Here is a 23231-nt window from a genome sequence, read left to right on the forward strand (position 1 = left end):
GTATCAGATATCTGTATGATATCGAGGAAGAATTGCTCGAAAATATATATCTGAAATACATAATTGTTGAAGTTGGAGAGAACAGTAGAGCGAAATAACTGTAGGGACAGGCAATAACTAGAACATTTAAAGCAGATTGTAGAATCGGGTGTAGCAGTTACGTCAAGATGAAAACATTAGTGCAAGACAGGGAAAGACGTAAGATAATCCCAAACAAGGTGCAAGATCGATGACTAGCGGAAAAAATGCTGTACGTCGAAGGTGCTTGCGAAGATGTCGCCCAGCTTAGTTTTCTTAAAAGTAAATATGACTGAAAAAGACAATATGAATTAGACTCTTTGTCTGATCTGCGTCAGCAAAACGTAACATCGAAGAAAGAAGTATCGTTCCTGAAAACAGCAATCCTCTTTTGAGCGTCAAAAATAGCTTTCTTATAAAATAAAACATTCTTAACATGAAACAGCAGATGAAGAAGTGGAACATGTGCAGACGGTAAAATTATGTACATGGTCAGAATTTAGAAGCATCTCAGAAGAGTAACGCACTATATATACGATCCACAGTTTCTGGTGCAGAAGATAAATGTATTTTCATTCAACTCACCACACCTACAACCTACTTTATTAATATTTCGTTGCGTTATTATTTAAGCTTTCTGTAGAAGGTTATAAATGATAGAAGTATTTGAGCCAGCGCCTTGACAAATGTCTGCACGAGCTACACTTCTTTGGAGATTTTAGATGACAACGGTCTTTCGTCTGGACGTGTATTCGTAGGAAACTGAACGTTTAGATCATTCGGTGAAAATGTCTTACATCTGATGTAAATGTAAAACTTACGACATGCTTTTTCACCTTATTTCACGTTTCCCAGTAAGCTTTAGTGTTAAATATATCCTCTGGAGGTCTAGCTGTGAGCTAGGACGCTCGGAAAGAAAGTGCAGTTTCAGCTGCTGGGGTAAAAGAAAGTCGAAAGAGGCGGCGGAACTGACCAGTCGCTGACGCCACAACTGGCTGACCAATCACAGTGCGTTGCTGTGGAGTGGCCACCTATTGAGTGTTACGAATGCTGCGATAATGAGGTCGCGGAATCTAGAGGCAGCGATACGTTAGCTAGATAGTCGCTGTAATCGCTCGCTCGTTCACTCCAGTGCCACTTTAAACTGCGGTGTTTAATTCCGTTCAGTGAATATCACGACTGTTGCATAGGATTCTAGTACAAAGAGTCTGCTGTGTGATATTCAGCATGGAGTTAGCAAAAGTTCTTGTTCTGGTGAATATCATCTGCATCAGCCGTGTGGTCGTTGGCGACGAAAGTATGTAGCTCTAAAGCAATATCATTGTTGTAATCAGTTTTCTACCAGCCAATTATGATCTTTAGTGTGTAGTATATTTATGGTGTACATGTAAGTGGCTGTACTATAATAGCTCAATACAGCTTACACTTAATACAAAAACAAACACAATTCATACTCTTTTTAAACTGAATATTGCGGCGCTTTTAGCGTTATGCAATTGAGTTATTGAGGAAGGCTGGCTTTAAACGGCATATATATCGACCACCAGAAGCTTTCGACGTTCGAACTAAGCAAAAAGATCTGTTGCACGTATATCTAACATTTATAGAATAGGAGCTGAAGAGTTTCGTGGACCACGACCTTACATCCCGGAAGGTTTACCAGAAGATATGTCATCCGGTCGTGAAAGCCTTCATACTATGATTTATAGAATAAGTTAGTGTCCTGTTCATAAATCAAAGTCGAGGTATTTTTTTCGAATAATAAGAGACACAGAAGTTTTATTGTTTTTAATATTAATTCGTCTATACATTCATCTTTTTTCCGAAGTTTCTCGACTGTAAAAGTTACGAGTGCCTTTAATAATTCCCTTCATATTACATGGGATAATTCAATAGGTAGAACACAGGACATATCAGCCGTGTAGTGTGTCCAATATTATAGTTTTATAGACCATCAAATTAAACAGCTAGGTGAAATTTTCAAAATTTCATTCGCTATGAAAATGAAGGAAAATTCTCTCTTTGTCATGACTTGAGGTTCACCGATAATTTTCCACGTGAAACAAAAGACTGTAGTAGTTTACGTACAGACCATATTTGTGCAATAAATCAACTTAAAACAAAAGGTGGAATAAACTTCGCGAGTACGTTGTGTAATAATAGAGGTTTTTTTTATTATTAAGTTATATTACTTTTCTCCAGGTGCTACTCAGTGTTATCAATACAGTCTTTGAGACTACTGTATGTACTAATTCAATAGTTACTTATTAACTACAGTAACTTTATTTGCTGTTAGAAAACGAGAGATTCAGTGATCGATTACTTTTTCTCTGTAAATGTATGTTAAATCTGGCTCCTGCCTCCTTGCTGATACAATAATCTCTGAAGGCATAGTCCATATCAATTCAGGCAGGCTAGGAAAAAATCTTACCTTCATAGTCTCGGATGTTATTGAATCCAGCACATGTTAAAATCAAGGACTAAGTAAGGACCACGTCTTTTTTTGTTTTCTCCAAAAACATTTCTGCTCCGAGATACAGCCCTCCAAAGATGACACTGCGCATACCATTTTGAAGATGTGAATTTTGGAAAAAATTTTAAAATTCTGTATCTCTGGAACAGTTCTAGATATTTTTTTGGTTTTTTTAATTGAAAGATAATTGCTTTATCTTTACAAAGTAATCCTCCATTTGGACTTATCTGTCAAAGTTCGTTTACTATAGGGTTCTGAACTATTTTTATAATTTATGGATTTTTTTTTTTTCAAAAATACCAATTAATAAAATTTTGATTTTTTTTTTCTGTTGATTATTATCGTATAGTTCTACATTCCCTGAGAAGGAGAGCTTCGCCGGCCGGGGTGGCCGAGCGATTCTAGGCGCTACAGTCTGGAACCGCACGACCGCTACGGTCGCAGGTTCGAATCCTGCCTCGGGCGTGGATGTGTGTGATGTTCAAATGGTTCAAATGGCTCTGAGCACTATGGGACTCAACTGCTGAGGTCATTAGTCCCCTAGAACTTAGAACTAGTTAAACCTAACTAACCTAAGGACATCACAAACATCCATGCCCGAGGCAGGATTCGAACCTGCGACCGTAGCGGTCTCGCGGTTCCAGACTGCAGCGCCTTTAACCGCACGGCCACTTCGTCCGGCTGTATGTGATGTCCTCAGGTTAGTTAGGTTTAAGTAGTTCTAAGTCCTAGGGGACTGATGACCACAGAAGTTAAGTCCCATAGTGCTCAGAGCCATTAACAGGTTTTATAAACAATTGAAATTTTTGCCACACATAAACCTGTTTTGTTACTGCATTATCACAAAACAAGCTCTTGAAAATCAAAACCTAAGCTTATTTAACATAATTTTAGTTTTGAATGATGAGTAAGACACTCATTTTTCACGCATTTTCAGTGGTTCCAAAATGTATGTGAAAGGCCCAAAGGTTTCAACTTATACAACTTCTGGCTACCCTATTTTGTACTAAAATCAGCCAGTTAATGAACTAAAAATGTGTTCCACTGCTTCAGTATCTTCCTTTGATATAGAGTGATGCCTTCCTGTTGAACCAGTAGGAACTGGAGCACTTACAATCTTCAGAACATTGTGAACAGGAAGTAATCACATGGCATTGGTGCTGTCCTTCAGCTGGAAACCTATATCCAGCAGCTGGTCCATGTGGTAGCATAAAGTTCACTACAGTTTCGTTTAACTCATAACTGGTGTCGATAATCTCTGCAATTCACCAGTCACAGTGATACACACACGCCACAAACATCCCCCTTGTCAGGTTGTGAATCTGACTATTATCCTGCTGTTTCTGAGGTGTTGGCCGAACGAACGAAAATTATTCTTTCTTGCTCTTTAAAGTTTGTGCAATATGAGTTAGCCCATCATTTTGAGTCCAAAAATGTGTCATCTGAATTTCTTTTATAGGATTAGTTTATTTGGACCATCCTTCTTTTCTCTGCTCACGGAATTCATCGGTTTCCTCTTTGGACAAAAGAATGATGGCTGTGGCTGTGTAAGATTTCACGAATATTGTAAAATACTCAGCATTCTGAATTGGAGCTGTATTTGGTCTGGAAGTATTATGTTTTGTAGCATGGTGCTTCAGCAGGCCTCCTACACCATCACAAGGCTCCTTCCCGTGACCAGTAGCACTGTATACCCGGTCAGTTGGCACAAGCGACTTAATTCAAACAGCTCGTAACGATTTTTAAAACGACTAAGAGCACCATCAGAAATAATGATGATCATCTCTGCCCCTGTTTGTAGTTCAAGAGTTTTGCGCATTGCCAGCAAAGCATGTGCTGAGTCATGACCGGTGTCATCACTTATAACTGCAACACCTGTGGTCTTGTTTTGAAAATATGTCACTCCTGTAAAAATTGAAACCTAGTCATTACTCCAATGATACCCTTGTACTTCTTATGGGAGAATTACAAACCAATTCTCAGCAAAACCACAGTGAAGTACTAAACATAGCTCTTCGGCCTGTATACTTCACTTCTGCAATGTATTATTGTTGCAATTTCTTCAGATGCTAGTGCGTTACTGCTTTCACTGACCATTTACCAAGTTCATCAATGAAACTGTCAAAGGCAACAGTTTTCTTAATTAGTTTATTTTCCTCCCATATCGCATAAGTAATTTCTGCAGAGTTATCTGCTACATCTTCCAGGCCAAGTGTCTGTAAAGACAGCCCTTCCTTTCCAGGGCATTCACCACATTCTAGAAACAAACAAGTCTCTCGGTTTACATCACAGACTACAAATGACTTCACACCCCAACCAAGGTGTCATATGTCATGTGCTCCATTAAGTTCTTCAAAGTTACCACACAAAGTTCAAAATTCGTGTAGTAGACACATAAACAGACGTCTCTAAGTGAGTGTGGAACTACCCACATAGGTCGTAGTGCATAAGAATTTGATCTTTCAGTATGTGAAATTGTGTAGTTGCTCTTATAAATTGCAAAAAGTTTCTTTAATACTGCGAGTCATGTACCTCTTCACATTCACAACTTTATGACCTTCAACTGTTACAGTTATAGTGTCTTTTTTGTTGGCACTCTGGCAAGAACAGTCCTATTTATCTTCCAGATAAAATGAGTGCACTATTTTAACTTGAGCTGCTTCTACAGGATGACTATAATAGGGATCTGATCTTCCAAAGATTCCTTTTACAGACCTCACATTTCTTGATTTGTCTACCATGTACTTTGATACTGATTGAATGTGGTTTAAAATTGTTTTCCTTGAAAATGTCTCTGAAATAATAGTTAAAACTTGTAGCTTTTCGCTGTAGGATGTACAATATTCAACAGCTGAATTGATATTTGTGAAAAATTCCTTGCAAGAGTGCTTTGGTTCATTTTCTTCTGAAGATGGAACTTCTTCTTTGAAGATTGTGGTCAGTTTTGCTGTAGTGTATTCATCCATAGCTTTAGTAATTTCTCTGCGCTTTCTAGATGCATAGAGCTTATGACATAACTTCACTGATCTCGGTTTCTTAACGGAGCTAACACCTACCTCTGCAGTTGACTGATTCAGGGTATTTAATTCTTCCTCTACTGATGCAAAATCTGCTTCACTATCATTGATGTTACTCTGTCAAAACATTTACAACACAAAAAGTCGTCACTGGAAACATCTTCACTTTCAAACAGCGTCTTCAAATGAGAACACTTATTCCTAACCTGAACAAAGTCTATTTTTTTGTCTTCTATATCACTCTTTTATGGATATTCAAATAGTCAGCACACTTCACTCTCCTGTGACCCAGTCATAAGACATTTCAAACCGTCCTTTTCACAAAACACTCTGCAACTCTGTCAACTGGCAAATTACTCACGAAAACACAGAACACGCTGGATGGTCTCAGATTTCTTAGAGGCCTCTTCAGTAAACAAATTAGCAGTGAAACCTGCAATGAACAACCACGACAAAAGAAACTGAGAAGAAACTACAACAAAGTGTAAGAAGTATCTGCAACAATAAAAGTGAAAAGAAACAACTGCAAAAAAGAATGTGCTAAGATATAACTGCGACAAAGACAATAGAAATAAACACTGTAAAAAAGAAAATAGTAATAAACAAATTCAGTGAAGACATACATTACCCTTGAAAGTTAAAAAATGATGTTTTAAAATAAAACCTTTCCAACTTAAAAGTGGAAGCTCTCCTTTACGGAGAATATAGTACTACATGGTACTAGACAACAGAAAAAAATCTATCTAACTTTTCTGCTTTGTCATTATTGAAAAAACAATTTTTTTCTGTATATTATAAAAAAATTCAAAAGGCGACAGTAAAAGAACTTTGACAAATTTGTCCAAACGGTAGATACCATTGTAATCATAAAGCAATTATGTTTCAAATAAAAAAACTGTAACAAAATATCTAGTGTTACAGAGATACAGCATTTAAAAAAATTTCCGGAATTCGTATCTTCAAAATCGTGTTCGCAGTGTCATCTTTGGGGACCTGTACCTTGGGGCAGGAATTTTTTTGGAGAAAACAAAAAAAAAATACTTTTTTCTTACTTAACTCTGAATTTTAACATATGCTAAATTCAATAACATCCTGCCTCCTTGCTGATACCATAATCACTGAGTTAGTCTCATTTTGCGTTACGCATTGGTGGATGTACACACACAGAGCAGCTAGAATTAACAGCTTGCTGCTCGATCTTTACAAGATGCCTGATTACTATTTCTGTTGTTGTTTCTCTAGCTTAAAAATTGTGTCCGATTATTGTCTCATTGATCCTCGATAAATAATTCCATAATCAAAGATCGGAAGTTTATAGATGTCACATCTAGTACAAGGTGCGGGCTGTCAAATGTTTGTGGCAACATACACCGATGAGATTCTCTTTATTGTTGCTGCTTCTTTGTTTATTACAATTCAAATGCCCGTAGCCTATCTCACTGAACATCAACTGACCGAGTTGGCGCAACGGTTAAGACACTAGACTCGCGAACAGGAGTAAAGAAAATCCGTGACACGGATATTAAGACGTAAACCTTCCGTTATTACCCGAAATTCATGAAGGATGCATAGATGGTTCCTCTGAAAGAGACACGGCTGATTTCCTTCCCTAATTAGCTCTTTGTATATAGCGCTATAAACCTTATTCTTCCTTTATTTTTCTTCTGTATTCTTCCCTAAAAATTTTGCTTTTACTGTACAGCGAAAAAAACATAACATGTGGTGCAAAAGGTACCCTCAGTCACGTATTTTCTAGTTATTCGTTGAGAACAAATGTAGCTGTTGATTATTGTACGAGTACTTTGTCACGAGCAGTAGTTGCTAAACCTCTTCTGTGGCAACAAGCACCAGACGATCAATTAACGACTGTGAATGGGAATAAACGGTCGATCTTTGTGAATGTGGCCTGTCGGAAGGCGAAATTGCGTCACGTAGGGATCGTAATACTACTACGTGGGCTGCAAAGAAACAGGCTGTTCGTGAAAAAGGCATTAGACTATGACGTTAACGTGATAAGGCAGACGGAGACTGGAATGTCATAACAAGTGTTGGCAAAACGGTAGAGCTCTACCAGTGGCTTTATGCACAGATTCCTCTCCTGTGGGTATAGCGCTTTTCCTTGTACCCCGTGAGAAAGCGTACGGTTAACAACGAAACTTCTTTTTTTTTCCTAAACCAAGACTGGCTAAGAAGAAAATCGCACCAAACAGAAACATAAAACACACCAACCAAGACACTGTAGCAAAGTAGACAGGTTAGGACAGGAGCACATGACAATAAATAAACGAAAAATCCGGCCTTGCAGATTTACAACTTTCAACGCTAACAATGCCTTCCTACAGGCAGTCAAAGCCATAAAATCAGCTCAGTGGCTGACAGCACAGTTACATTAGACAGTGGGTGGCTGAGACACCGCACATAGAAGACTGAAACGAATTCAATGACGAAATATTATGGAGAATGGAGAGCTGAATGAAGATACGTTTGTACAACGTCAAGAGTAATCGCGACCCTTTCGTAGAATGTAGTAACTCAGGTCTATCCAAGCACATACAGAGAGAGCCAGAGTATGTTCCCGATCTTTTCGACTTCAGTTAGCCTTCAAGGCATGACAGACTAGTAGTTATCGCAGCCACAAGATGACCCTCCCGTGTTGAAACTGCTTTTCTTAAAACTCTTCTCAGCAGGTACGATAACGAAATCGATTACAAGAATCTACTTTAAGGAAGAAGAAATAAGGATCTAGTACAGGCATGCTGAAAAGCTTGCCGAATCAACAATCACCTTAAGCTGTGAACATTCTCAACTTAAGCGATTTACGTCGTGCTAAATTTAATCTTCATACGAGAACGGTAATCCAAAATTTTCTCGCTACTGCAGGTCGATCATCATTTTCTCTGTTATATTCACAACATACCATATTAATGACGAACAGCAGGCTTGTATTAAAAGACAATGGCCATGTGCGAGGAGGACCCCCGCTGGGGGGTTCGGTGCAAAATTAATTACATATATAGACATTTCATCCATCCCGGGAGTCGACAAACTCGATGATTTTTTTTGCATCTTGTCGTCAGTAATTCTGACAAGACATCGGTTTGGGGAATTCCCACACTTTCGAGAATGTTTTAATTGTAAGTCTAAAGTTGGTTAACAAATGAAAAAAGAAATATTTTTTCGTCTGGTATTATTACAAATTCATAATTTTCGGATTTTTTCGTTTAATTGTACTGTGAAACCTTGCTTCCTGCCAAATTTTATGATTCCAGGCCAACTGAAAGTACCCTACAGGTGTTGATGAGTGGGTTTGGGAGTATCAAATTATGTGACATGAACGACCCGTATCTTTTGATTGCGTTGACTTTAGAGCTTCAATTTTGTGACCGCCAAGTGACCACAGACATAAATTTCAACTTGATATGCCTACCCGTTACTGAAAAAAAGGATTTTCTACTGCCGGACAGGCAGACGAGAGAGTGATCCTATAAGGTTTCATTTTCACGGATTGATGTTCGGAACCCTAAAAACAATAAAGAAGATACCTACAAGGAAGTAGGATAGTGTCAACTTTCGAAAGACTGAGAAGAAATGAAAATACTTTGAAGCACTTACCAATGACAGAAGTAAAAGCGCTATGGGTTGTTTAACAGAGAAGTGAAACGTGAAATATACGTAAATTCAACGGGACAACACCAACAGAGACGAATGAAATGTGAATAACTAAAGACATACTCCGAATTATTAATGACTAGAGTAAACGCAAAAATATGTATTATGAATTGACAAGCAAGCAGTATAGGTTACTAAGAAGTACGATTCATCACTGGAAATTAAAATAAAGCATAATGACGAGGGCCATTTTTAAAATAAGAACCGATAGCACATCGTGCCCGCGCTTTCTGTCACGTGACGTCCATTCATTGTCGGCCACTCTTGACCAGTCTCGCACTACGTTTCACGTCTCTGCCCGAGTTTGTTGTAGGGTTATACTGTTTCGTTTGTCGCTGTCAGTCGGTAATCCCATCGATTGTTAAGTCCACTCGGTTATTCGATTCTTAAATGCAAAACAACTTGGTCCTCCTGAAATTCACCAGCAGCTAAACGGTTTATAGTGCAGATGTTCGTCTTGCTGAAATTCACCAGCAGCTTATTGAAGTTCATGTTTTAGGTGAATAATGGAAATGTGCGTAAATGCTGTAGGCTGTTTAATGAAGGAAGACTAAAAGTTCATGATGGACAACGATCTGGACGACCTACTGTCATGAATGAAGACTTAACGTTCATGAGGCAGTTCTCCAAAACGGTGCTTCACTATTGACGAGCTGCATCAAAATTTCACAAGTTTCAAGATCAGTAGTTTCTTTCACATTGTTACTGATAAACTTCACTACAGAAAAAAGCGGACAAGATGGGTGCGGAAAACGATGACAGAAGAACACATAATAAAGCGAAGGAGTGGCCGAGCGGTTCTAGGCGCTACAGTCTGGAGCCACGCGACCGCTACGGTCGCAGGTTCGAATCCTGCCTCGGGCTTGGATGTGTGTGATGTCCTTAGGTTAGTTAGGTTTAAGTAGTTCTAAGTTCTAGGGGACTGATGACCACGCCGGCCAGGGTGGCCGAGCTGTTCTAGGCGCTACAGTCTGGAACCGCGCGACCGCTACGGTCGCAGGTTCGAATCCTGCCTCGGGCATGAATGTTTGTGATGTCCTTAGGTTAGTTAGGTTTAAGTAGTTCTAAGTTCTAGGGGACTGATGACCTCAGAAGTTAAGTCCCATAGTGCTCAGAGCCATTTGAACCATCTTTGAACTGATGACCTCAGACTTTAAGTCCCATAGGGCTCAGAGCCATTTGAACGATTTTGAACAAAGCGAATGCCACATTCTTTCTCATTTTGGAGCACTATCACGAGGATGGTGACCAATTCTTGAGCTACATTGTGACCAGTGCTGAAACATGGATTGCGCACTACAGTCCACAGAATAAACATCGATCCAGTGAGTAGCATTATTCAATCTCCCCAACGAAACCACGAAAATTCAGACAAAAATCTTCAACAAAGAAAATCATGGCAACAGTTTTTTGGGACCGGGAAGGCATTCTCCTGTTAAATTTTTTTGCCTAAAGGAGTGAGAATAAACGCTGAGAGGTACTGTGAAACATTATAAAAGCTTAGGCGCGCTATTGAAAATCGCCGTTGCGTACAGCTCTACAGCGGTGGCGTTCTGCTTATGTTGCGACAAGAACAAAGACGCAACTGGTCAACTTTCACTGGGAATCACTGGATCATCCACCATACGGCCCTGACTTAGCACCATCAGAATTTCAGCTGTTTCCAAAACTGAAGGAATTTCTTGATGGAAAGCGCTTGGAAACTGATGAGATGTTGAATGAAACTGTTACTAAATGGTTTAATGTTCAGGTGGCAGAGTTCTTTGATGCTGGTATCCAAAAGCTGCTGCCACGAGTTGCAAATGTTTAAATGTTCATGTTAACTATGTTGAAAAGTGAAAAAAATGTGCGTACTGTAGTTTGTGATGCAATTTACGTTCATAAAGCCCACCCGGCTAGCCGCGCTGTATAACGCGCTGCTTCCTGAGCGGGAAGGCGTGCCGGTCCGCAGCACGAATCCGCCCGGCGGATTAGTGTCGAGGTCCGGTGTGCCGGCCACCCTATGGATGGTTTTTAAGGCGGTTTTACATCTGCCTCGGCGAACGCGGGCTGGTTCCCCTTATTCGGCCCCAGTTACACTAAGTCGGCGATTGCTGCGCAAACACTGTCTCCACGTACACGTACACCATACTTACTCTACCACGCAAACATAGGAGTTACACTCGTCTGGTATGAGATGTTCCCAGGAGGGGTCCACTGAGGGCCTAACCGCAAAATAACCCTGTGTTCGGTGTGGGGCGGCGGTGGGGTGAGTGGACTGCTGTAGCCTGTTGTGGGGCTACGGCGGGGACGAAGCCCCTCCGTCGTTTCTAGGCCCCCAGTTCAATACACAATACACATACACACACACACACACACACACACACACACACACGCACACGCACACACACACACGCACACACTCACACACTCACACACACACACACACACACACACACACGATAGGTTCATAAATAAAGTTTCTCTTACTCCATTGCTAAACGATTCTTAATTTAAAAATGACCCTCGTAGAATTGATGAGGGAGGCAGGTAAAGGAACTGGAAATGAAGTGGTCTTGAGAAAAATTTATGCAACATACAGGAGAATTAAGACTTATTACAGAGAATAAAAACCCATCACATGCGTATGGAATCCCTCTGTTACGTAAAAAACAATGGCGAGGTTGGCAGCAGATGGTACGACAGAGAAGACATGTCCCAATGCTTGAAAAAAGAGACGGAGGCAGATGTGGAACAAACAGGTGCTGCGATAATACGCTGAATGTCTGATGAAGCACTTCATAATTTGAGGTCAAAGAAGCTCAATGTTTATGAAAGTGTCACAAAGTCTTATGAGGAGGCTCTGGAGACTGTTCTGATTCAGAAAATTTCCAGACGATAGCACAAGCCTAGAGTAACTGCGAAATCAACCGATGCCTGCTATACAACGGTCTGTGTATCTTTAACGCTGTGTAGGCTGTGGCAATCCATCGAACTACGTATCGGAGGCTCGGAGGAGTTGGTGTGTATGCCAAATATCCAGCAATGTGTGGCCCGCTCAGGACTGGGCCATAAATGTGTGAAGGGATGTAGTCTTCTCGTATGAACACTGATTCAGCTTGTGTTACACTTTCTCACCTTCCAGTTTTATGTTACACATATTCAGCAAGTCACAGCATGGCAGGATATTCTTTGTACTATCTTTAGTAGTTCCATTTCCTGTTCCACTGTTCCATTCGCAAATGGGACCAGGGGAAAAGATTGTTGTATACCTCTGTACGAGTCCTAATCTCTCTTATTTTGTCCTTGTGGACTTTGGAAGCAGTAGATTGTTCTTCAGTCTGTCGCAAATTCTAGTTGTCTAAACTTCCTCAGTAGAGTTTCGGGAAAAGATGGTCTTTTTTGCCTCCCAATATATTTATCTAAGCTCATGAACAATTTTCGTAACTCTCTCGTATCGGCAAGCCTCTGAATTACTTCGATGTCTTCCTTTAAATCGACCTGCAGGGCATCACCAACATTCGAGCAGTACTCAAGAATGTTCTGTGTGCGATCTTATTTATAGTTACGCCACACTTACCCAGAACTCTCCCAGTAAAATGTAGTCGGCCTTTCGTCTTCCCAACAAGTGATCTTATGTGCTCCTTCCATTCCAGTTTGTTTCGTAATGTTACTTCTAGATATTTAATCGAAGTGACTTTTAATACCGTATTCGAACATTAAAGGAAATTCATTCTACCCATCCACACTGACTTACATTTTTCCGTCTTTAAAACTAGGTGTAGTGCATTGCACCAAATAGAAATTCTTGGGTGCATCCATTCTTGCTCTGCTGGATGGCGGAACAGAAATCGATATGTAAGTAATAAATATCAGAAGAACCGTAAGCTCTAAGTTCTTTTCCAGTTTATTTTGTAGGCTACCGGTTTCAGCCATAAAATACGGCACCATCAGCCCTCTATTCTAGATGGTGACTGAAATCTTCAGTGACAAAACTTATGTACGTCATAAATGGAAAAAACCAATCTTCGCGCCGGCTAATGTACGCACGACTGTAGCGCACGTCGACAGCCGGAACAAAACTCGAAACTAAATAAAAATTTTGTCCAAGTCTTCCTAAATATCGCTACAGTCACGCAAGGAAGACACTATTCCGTATACAGCATTGTCATCTGCAAATAGTCTCAGAGTGAACCCACCCTATACAACAGATAGTTTATCTACACTGACTACAAGAACGATCCTAGTACACTTGCCTGAGGCACTCCGGGCGATACGTTTGACTCTGATGAACACTCGCCGTCCAGGACAACGTAGTGTGCTCAATTATTCGAAACGTGTTCGAATTGGTCACTTATTTCAGAACGTGTGCCGTATGCTAGAATCTTTGTCAACAGTCTGCAATGTGGCACAATGTCGAAAGCTTTCGGGAAATCTAGGAGTACAGAATCTGTCTGTTGGCCTTCATCCATGGTTTACAGGATATCGTTTGTGATAAGGGTGAGATCTGTTTACGTGAGCGACGACGATTTCTAGATGTATGTTGATATATCCACAGGAGTTTATCTCTCTCTGAGGAACAAATTATAATCTAGCTTACTGCTGATCTACATTAAGGATGTTGGTCTACAACTTTGTGCTTCCATTCTTTTTCCTTTCTTTATATATTCGATTGAATGGAAAGTGATAGCTTATACAGTGCAGGAAGATCTTGGGAAAGTTCAAAATGGTTCAAATGGCTCTGAGCACTATGGGACTTAACTTCTGAGGTCATCAGTCCCTAGAACTTAGAACTACTTAAACCTAACTAACCTAAGGACATCACACACATCCATGCCCGAGGCAGGATTCGAACCTGCGACCGTAGCGGTCTCGCGGTTCCAGACTTTGGGAAAGTGATCAAGCTGGTGAAGGTAGGCTTCTTATATGCAGAGATACCACATTGGGTGTATGCAAGGAGTTTTACGTCTTCTTTGGAGATCACAGAAATACTGTTAACGCCAAAAGCTGCATAAACCACGTACTGCAGTCAGAGGTTGTGCGACTTTACAGAGGTGCAAATGGTCCGGAGTTCCTCTTCGTGGACAAATAATGCTCATTCACATCAACTATTTGTTGAGTGAATTTCTCATGCACAAACAAAAGCACCACGTACACTAGCCATCGAAATCTGTGGATCTGAAGCCTATACATCATATCCGTTCCAAGAGTCGGACACCAACGATCTCATGTCAATCAGTTGCGGCGATGACACACTCTTCTACCATCACTCACACCAACGGCCAGTACAATGTCTGACTTCAATCCATCAATCTTAACTATTAAAATAATTCACTAACGGGTCGAAAATAATTGATGAACCAAATGTGTGTAGCTCCTTATTTTTGGCCTAATGTTTTAGCGTAGCAAAAACAATAGCCCCTAGAAATTGCACAATGGATTTTTGTCCGAATTTTCATAGCTAAACGAAGAATGGGAAATGAAAAAAAATTGAGCATCATATTGACAAACGTGATATCTAGTTTTGCTGAAAAGATTTAATTGCTTGAGTGGTAACTGAGAAAAGTTTAATTATTGATTTGAGAGAAACATTTTGTCTGAAGTTTCAAACGAAGTGTAGGAAATTGACAAATGGAGTATGAAATAGATCAGCGTAAGGTCTACTTAAAAAAAAAAAACAGTTTTAATTGCTTGAGAGTAATAAGGGAAATTAGTGATACGAGGGAAAATTGAAATACCTCATGAACAGCTGCTATTAGCTATGTAAATAAAGTGTCAAAAATATCAAATCACAGCTGTAATTGAAACTTCTCTTCTTTCTCTCGATCTATATACTCTTAATAACAATACAAAGGGCAGTCAAATGGAAAAGAGGCAGATGAGAAAAGAGTAAGTAAACAGTTTATTATTTCGAAAGCAGCCGCCATTACTGACAATACGTGGATTCCACTGTGAGACAAGACGGTCAATGCCTTCATAGAAAAATGTTTGCGGTTGACTACGGAACCTAGATTGTTCCTAGGCATGCACGTCTTCATCCGAAACAAATCGAAGCCCCTAATGTCTTTTGTCAGGACTCCAAAAATATGGAAATCGCGTGGGGACAACTCGGGACTGCATGAACTAAGTATAAGGATTTCACACTGAAAATTCTGCAGTGTGGTCGAAGTGTCTTAGGCAACGTGTCAGCAGACCCCTATGACATCTGGCTCATTAAATTTACTATCAGCTGAAGATTGTGGAGTTGCAGTGGTTTGGAACTTGGGTGAATTTCTTATGGGTACCGTCAGTTCATATTGAGTGCAAATGAAGGTAACATAGTGCGTATAAAAAAGCGAAGGTCTCCATTACTGCGCCGTACATTACTGATGATAAATCACCGGAAACGGTAACAACCGTCAAACACCGATGCGTAACCATCTGTTTGAGTCCTAATGGAATGGTCACATACATATTGTTGTAGGAAAATCAGATGAAAGGCTGAGATTCACTGGAAGAAGGAAACCTGCACTTCAGTTGATTTATTAGTTATAAAAGCTCATGAATCCCAAAGACAGTGTTCATTTGGCATACAGACTGCGCCCCACGCCTGACAATCATACTGCTTACAAGCAAAAGTGGAGAAATGCAAAACTCTGGTACAGCCAAACATTAACCGTCAACGGACACAGACAGAAGTGGAACAGACTCAGTCAAGCTGTCAGAAATGCAAAACTCAGTTGTGGTCATTTGTTAACCGTCAAGAGACACTGATCAGCTGTGTCTTATGGGAAAATCCTGCGTGGTGTTGGTAAAGGCAAAGTAAAAGCTGTAGTTAATCCCATTGTTCCAGTCGAGGAACTGAAAGGTACTTGACATGACCTACAAGCACAACTGAAGGGGCCGCTAACAAAACAGAGACTTATTGATTACTTCATGGAGATAAACTAAATTCTGTCCTAAACACTTCACTGGCAATACCGTTAAATAATCCACCATGCGTGTCAGATCAGCATCTGGCGGACACGATGACATCACAGTCCATATGATGAATGTTATTATTGACCCACAACTGCCCATATAACAGATATTTCTAGCCACTTCTTAACCACAAGTGTTTTGCCTGAGGAGCAGAAACGGGGACTTGTTAAGCCACTGCCTAAAAAGATCGTTTCCATGGAACCGTCTGATTACCGACTTATTTGTGTTCTTCTGCGACTATCCAAGAAGTTAGAATATATAGTCCATGACCAACTGACCAACTACTTAACTAAGAACAACCTACTTGACGAATAACAATGAGGTATTCACAAACATCACTGCACAACATCTGCTTTCATAAAAACAACAGACGGCCTGAAGTTCCCCACGGGTGGATAAGAGGAGACTATCATGTGCTTCTTAAACTTTAGCAAAGCTTTTGATTCTGTCAACTTCGATATTTTACTAGCCAAAATCAGCAGCCTAAATTTCTCTCCAAGTGCAGTGCAGTGGTTTTGATCGTACCTGACGTTTCGCATGGAATGCGTCATGTCCGGCACCATAAAGTCACAAAGGCCACAGGCAGTGTCAGACGTCCCCCATGGTTCGGTATTATGTTTATACTCTTATCATTGTATATTAATGATATGTAATTAGTTTTGTCCTACTGTAAATACCCAATGTATGCTATGATCTCCAGTTGTGTCTAAGTAAAAAAACAATAAAATTGAGGATGTCTGTCGAGGATTTCAATACAGACCTGTGTGCACTATCAAACTGGGTACAGAATATGGGGTTAAAGTTCAACCCATCGAAAACACGAAAGGTCCTGACTGGTCTTTCTAGGCTCATTAGCCTGAAATATCGGAAATTCCTACCATATTTAATGCTCAATGGAACAAACACAAACTTCTCTCCTTCAGCAAAGAGCCGAGGAGCAATAATAGGTGGAAAACTAAACGAGGCTGAACGCAAAGCACCAGCGGCTTTCCAATGCCGTACGAAAATATAAAAAGCTATTACCTCTTGACTGAGAAAGAAACTTGTACAAACACTTATACTTCCAGCTATTGGTTACAGCGATGTTATTCTGGAAGGCCTTTCTCAGGAAAACTCACGGCATCTGGAAGTGGTGATGAACGCCTGCGTTCGATATACACTACTGGCCTTTAAAATTGCTACGCCAAGAAGAAATGCAGATGATAAACGGGTATTCATTGGACAAATGTATTACATTAGAACTGACATGTGATTACGTTTTCACGCAATTTGTGTGCATAGATCCTCCTGAGAAATCAGTACCCAGAACAACCACCTCTGCCCGTAATAACGGCATTGATACGGCTGGGCATTGAGTCAAACAGAGCTTGGATGGCGTGTACAGGTACAGCTATCCGTTCAGCTTCAACACGATACCACAGTTCATCATGAGTAGTGATTGGCGTATTGTGACGAGCCAGTTGCTCGGCCACCATTGACCAGACGTTTTCAGTTGGCGAGAGATCTGGAGAATGTGCTGGCCAGGGCAGCAGTCGAACATTTTCTGTATCTAGAAAGGCCCATACAGGACCTGCAACATGCGGTCGTGCATTATCTTGCTGAAATGTAGGGTTCCGCAGGGATCGAATAAGGATAGAGCCACGGGTCGTAACACATCTGAAATGTAACGTCCACTGTTCAAAGTGCCGTCAATGCGAACAAGAGGTGACCGAGACGTGTAACCAATGGTACCCCATTGATGCTGTAAACAGAACCTGTATTCATCCGAAAAAATGACGTTTTGCAATTCGTGCACCCAGGTTCGTCGTCGAGTACACCATCGCACGCGCTCCTGTCTCTGATTCAGCGTCAAGGGTAACCGCAGCCATGGTCTCCGAGCTGATAGTCCATGCTGCTGCAAACGTCACCGAACTGTTTGTGCAGATGGTTGTTGTCTTGTAAACGACCCCATATGTTGACTCAGGGATCGAGACGTGGCTGCACGATCCGTTACAGCCATGCGGATAAGATGCCTGTCATATCGACTGCTAGTGATACGAGGCCGTTGGGATCCAGCAGGGCGTTCCGTATTACCCTCCCGAACCCACCGATTCCATATTCTGCCAACAGTCATTGGATCTCGACCAACGCGAGCAGCAATGTCGAGATACGATAAACCGCTATCGCGATAGGCTACAATCCGACCTTAATCAAAGTCGGAAACGTGATGGTACGCATTTTTCCTCCTTACACGAGGCATCAGAACAACGTTTCACCTGGCAACGCCGGTCAACTGCTGTTCGTGCATGAGAAATCGGTTAGAAACTCTCCTCATGTCAGCACGTTGTAGGTGCCGCCACCGGCGCCAACCTTGTGTGAATGCTCTGAAAAGCAAATCATTTGCATATCATAGCATCTTCTTCCTGTCGGTTAAATTTCGCGTTTGTAGCACGTCATCTTCGTGGTGTAGCAATTTTAATGGCCAGTAGTGTATCTGTAACGTTCGACTCTTTGATCAACGTCACAGACATAGTTCACCATTTTGTACACAGCCGTCCTGGCTTCGTGCAGATAAGCGCAGAAATTTCCATACACTCTATCTCCGCTACTGTCTTATCAACGTATACTGCCCGTCGTATCTCTCCTCGAACTTAACGCCCTTGGCTAAGCAACGTGGTAGAAACACTCGTTCCGATAAGAACAAAATTCATTCTGTCCCACGTCATCGGTCAACCGCGTTTGCGAAATCCTTTTCAGGATCAGGAATCCGACCCTGGAATAGTTCCGTCATTATATCAGAAAACTGAGTAACAGCTCCAGCTTTTGAAGACAGTTAGTGACATATGTACTAAAGCAGCAATAATATCTTCCTTAGTCGCTGTAAGCACTCTTTACCCCAATATATACTTCTTTCCTATTAGATCTTCCTCATTTCGCAATTCTCTTAGCTGGAGTGGTCTACCTAAATTTATCTCCCACAGAACTCACTACGTAAGAAAACATCACTTTCGTGTACCTGTTAGTACATATCGTATCTGCCACTTCTATTATTATTATTAGCTGCAACAGTAGTTAGTCTTAACTTCATTAATTTTTATTCAGTATATTGACTCTACATACGTACTTTCAAATAATTTTAGTTCTGCAGCAGTAGTATTATTTCATTACTGTCTGTCATATGAAAATTATTGTTATTTCTTAGGTAACTAAGATTTTTAAAAAAGTACTGTGTGTGAAATCCTATTCCGATGTAAGAAAGAGGTAGAACATCCTACTGTGAATTGTTAATGAGTTAATAATTCGTCTACTAAAGAAATGACTTAAAACAGCCGTTAATAAATTCATGAACGCTGCTCATCAGTCTAGAACCCTTACGAGGTTGGTTTAGTAGAAGAGATAGAGAAGATCCAACAAAGAGCGGCACGTTTCATCGGTGTGAGAGCGTTACGGAAATGCTCAACGAACTCTAGTGGCAGACATAACAAGAGAGGCGTTGTGGATCACGGAGAGATTTCCTGTTGAAATTACGAGCGCGTACGTTTCAAGAAGGATCGGGCATTATACATTCCTTCCTCCCAAACAACGACGAGAAAGTCAGAGACTTAGGTCTTCTCACGAATCATTAGCGCAAGAAACTGGAAAGGCGAAAGAACATAGTGGTGGTAGAAGAAACGCTCGGCTGTACACAGTACGATAGCATGCGGAATATACACTCCTGGAAATTGAAATAAGAACACCGTGAATTCATTGTCCCAGGAAGGGGAAACTTTATTGACACATTCCTGGGGTCAGATACATCACATGATCACACTGACAGAACCACAGGCACATAGACACAGGCAACAGAGCATGCACAATGTCGGCACTAGTACAGTGTATATCAACCTTTCGCAGCAATGCAGGCTGCTATTCTCCCATGGAGACGATCGTAGAGATGCTGGATGTAGTCCTGTGGAACGGCTTGCCATGCCATTTCCACCTGGCGCCTCAGTTGGACCAGCGTTCGTGCTGGACGTGCAGACCGCGTGAGACGACGCTTCATCCAGTCCCAAACATGCTCAATGGGGGACAGATCCGGAGATCTTGCTGGCCAGGGTAGTTGACTTACACCTTCTAGAGCACGTTGGGTGGCACGGGATACATGCGGGCGTGCATTGTCCTGTTGGAACAGCAAGTTCCCTTGCCGGTCTAGGAATGGTAGAACGATGGGTTCGATGACGGTTTGGATGTACCGTGCACTATTCAGTGTCCCCTCGACGATCACCAGTGGTGTACGGCCAGTGTAGGAGATCGCTCCCCACACCATGATGCCGGGTGTTGGCCCTGTGTGCCTCGGTCGTATGCAGTCCTGATTGTGGCGCTCACCTGCACGGCGCCAAACACGCATACGACCATCATTGGCACCAAGGCAGAAGCGACTCTCATCGCTGAAGACGACACGTCTCCATTCGTCCCTCCATTCACGCCTGTTGCGACACCACTGGAGCTGGGCTGCACGATGTTGGGGCGTGAGCGGAAGACGGCCTAACGGTGTGCGGGACCGTAGCCCAGCTTCATGGAGACGGTTGCGAATGGTCCTCGCCGATACCCCAGGAGCAACAGTGTCCCTAATTTGCTGGGAAGTGGCGGTGCGGTCCCCTACGGCACTGCGTAGGATCCTACGGTCTTGGCGTGCATCCGTGCGTCGCTGCGGTCCGGTCCCAGATCGACGGGCACGTGCACCTTCCGCCAACCACTGGCGACAACATCGATGTACTGTGGAGACCTCACGCCCCACGTGTTGAGCAATTCGGCGGTACGTCCACCCGGCCTCCCGCATGCCCACTATACGCCCTCGCTCAATGTCCGTCAACTGCACATACGGTTCACGTCCACGCTGTCGCGGCATGCTACCAGTGTTAAAGACTGCGATGGAGCTCCGTATGCCACGGCAAACTGGCTGACACTGACGGCGGCGGTGCACAAATGCTGCGCAGCTAGCGCCATTCGACGGCCAACATCGCGGTTCCTGGTGTGTCCGCTGTGCCGTGCGTGTGATCATTGCTTGTACAGCCCTCTCGCAGTGTCCGGAGCAAGTATGGTGGGTCTGACACACCGGTGTCAATGTGTTCTTTTTTCCATTTCCAGGAGTGTAGATGTAGATGTAGATACCATCGCAAACAAATTAAAAAAGGGACGAATTCCTTAACCTCCCCATAAAGGAAGTGACGCAAGACTGGCACTTACTATTTCCGGTTACAGTTCTCCTAAACACATCCCTGAACTTAAAGCCAAGGCGAATGAGAAGAAACACAACGGGAGAAAGGCCTCCAGCACATAACCTGCAATCTTCAACTCTCTCCCTCTTTCTCGTCCCATACGTACCGAAGAAATGAAAGAGGAAGCCGCCTGGTAGAATTTTGCACAGAGCATAACTTAATCATAGCTAACACTTGGTTCAAGAACCATGAAAGAAGGCTGTATACATGGAAGAACCCTGGAGATACTAGAAGGTTTCAGATAGATTATGTAATGGTAAGACAGAGATTTAGGAACCAGGTTTTAAATTGTAAGACATTTCCAGGGGCAGATGTGGACTCTGACCAAAATCTATTGGTTATGAACTGTAGATTAAAACTGAAGAGACTGCAAAAAGGTGGGAATATAAGGAGATGGGACCTGGATAAACTGAAAGAACCAGAGGTTGTACAGATTTTCAGGGAGAGCATAAGGGAACAATTGACAGGAAGGGGGGAAAGAAATACAGTAGAAGAAGAATGGGTAGCTTTGAGGGATGAAATTGTGAAGACAGCAGAGGATCAAGTAGGTAAAAAGACGAGGGCTAGTAGAAATCCTTGGGTAACAGAAGAGATACTGAATTTAATTGGTGAAAGGAGAAAGTACTAAAATACAGTAAAGGAAGCAGGCAAAAAGGAATACAAGCGTCTCAAAAATGAGATCGACAGGAAGTGCAAAATGGCTAAGCAGGGATGGCTAGAGGACAAATGTAAGGACGTAGAGGCTTATCTCACGAGGGGTGAGATAGATACTGCCTACAGGAAAATTAAAGAGACCTTTGGAGAAAAGAGAACCACTTGCATTAATATCAAGAGCTCAGATGGAAACCCAGTTCTAAGCAAAGAAGGGAAAGCAGAAAGGTGGAAGGAGTATGTAGAGGGTCTATACAGGAGTGATGTTCTTGAGGACAATATTATGGGAATGGAAGATATGATACTGCGTGAAGAGTTTGACAGAGCACTGAAAGACCTAAGTCGAAACAAGGCCCCGGGAGTAGACAACATTCCATTAGAACTACTGACAGCCTTGGGAGAGACAGTCCTGACAAAACTCTACCATCTGGTGAGCAACACGTATGAGACAGGCGAATTTCCCTCACACTTCAAGAAGAATATAATAAGTCCAATCCCAAAGAAAGCAGGTGTTGACAGATGTGAAAATGACCGAACTATCAGTTTAATAAGTCACAGCTGCAAAATACTAACGCGAATTCTTTATAGACGAATGGAAAAACTGGTGGAAGCCGACCTCGGGGAAGATCAGTTTGGATTCCGTACAAATGTTGGAACACGTGAGGCAATACTGATCCTACGACTTATCTTAGAAGATAGATTAAGGAAAGGCAAACTTACGTTTCTAGCATTTGACAATGTTGCCTGGAATACTCTCTTTCAAATTCTGAGGGTGGCACGGGTAAAATACAGGGAGCGAAAGGCTATTTACAATTTGTACAGAAAGCAGATGGCAGTTATAAGAGTCGAGGGACATGAAAGGGAAGCAGTGGTTGGGAAGGGAGTGAGACAGGGTTGTAGCCTCTCCCCGATGATATTCAATTTGTATATTGAGCAAGCTTTAAAGGAAACAAAAGAAAAGTTCGGAGTAGGTATTAAAATCCATGGAGAAGAAATAAAAACTTTGAGGTTCGCCGATGACATTGTAATTCTGTCAGAGACAGCAAAGGACTTGGAAGAACAGTTGAACGGAATGGACAGTGTCTTGAAAGGAGGGTATAAGATGAACATCAAAAAAGCAAAACGAGGATAATGGAATGTAGTCGAATTAAGTCGGGTGTTGCTGAGGGAATTAGATTAGAAAATGAGACACTTAAAGTAGTAAAGGAGTTTTGCTATTTGGGGAGC

The 23231-nt window shown here is 41.8% G+C and overlaps 1 protein-coding gene across 2 annotated transcripts in view; it reads left to right on the top strand.

Moving 5' to 3' along the window:
* The first annotated feature begins 1057 nt into the window (after positions 1 to 1057).
* The window catches only part of LOC124606159 (isoaspartyl peptidase/L-asparaginase), a 53837-nt gene continuing 31663 nt past the window's right edge, over positions 1058 to 23231 (top strand). For both annotated transcript variants that reach the window (XM_047138124.1, XM_047138126.1), the window contains exon 1: positions 1058 to 1315. In XM_047138124.1, coding sequence (XP_046994080.1) covers positions 1246 to 1315 — 70 coding nt within the window. In that variant the 5' untranslated portion in view covers positions 1058 to 1245. The remainder of the gene's footprint in view (positions 1316 to 23231) is intronic.

Source organism: Schistocerca americana, chromosome 3 (genome assembly GCF_021461395.2).
Source record: "Schistocerca americana isolate TAMUIC-IGC-003095 chromosome 3, iqSchAmer2.1, whole genome shotgun sequence".
NCBI classification, from domain to species: domain Eukaryota; kingdom Metazoa; phylum Arthropoda; class Insecta; order Orthoptera; family Acrididae; genus Schistocerca; species Schistocerca americana.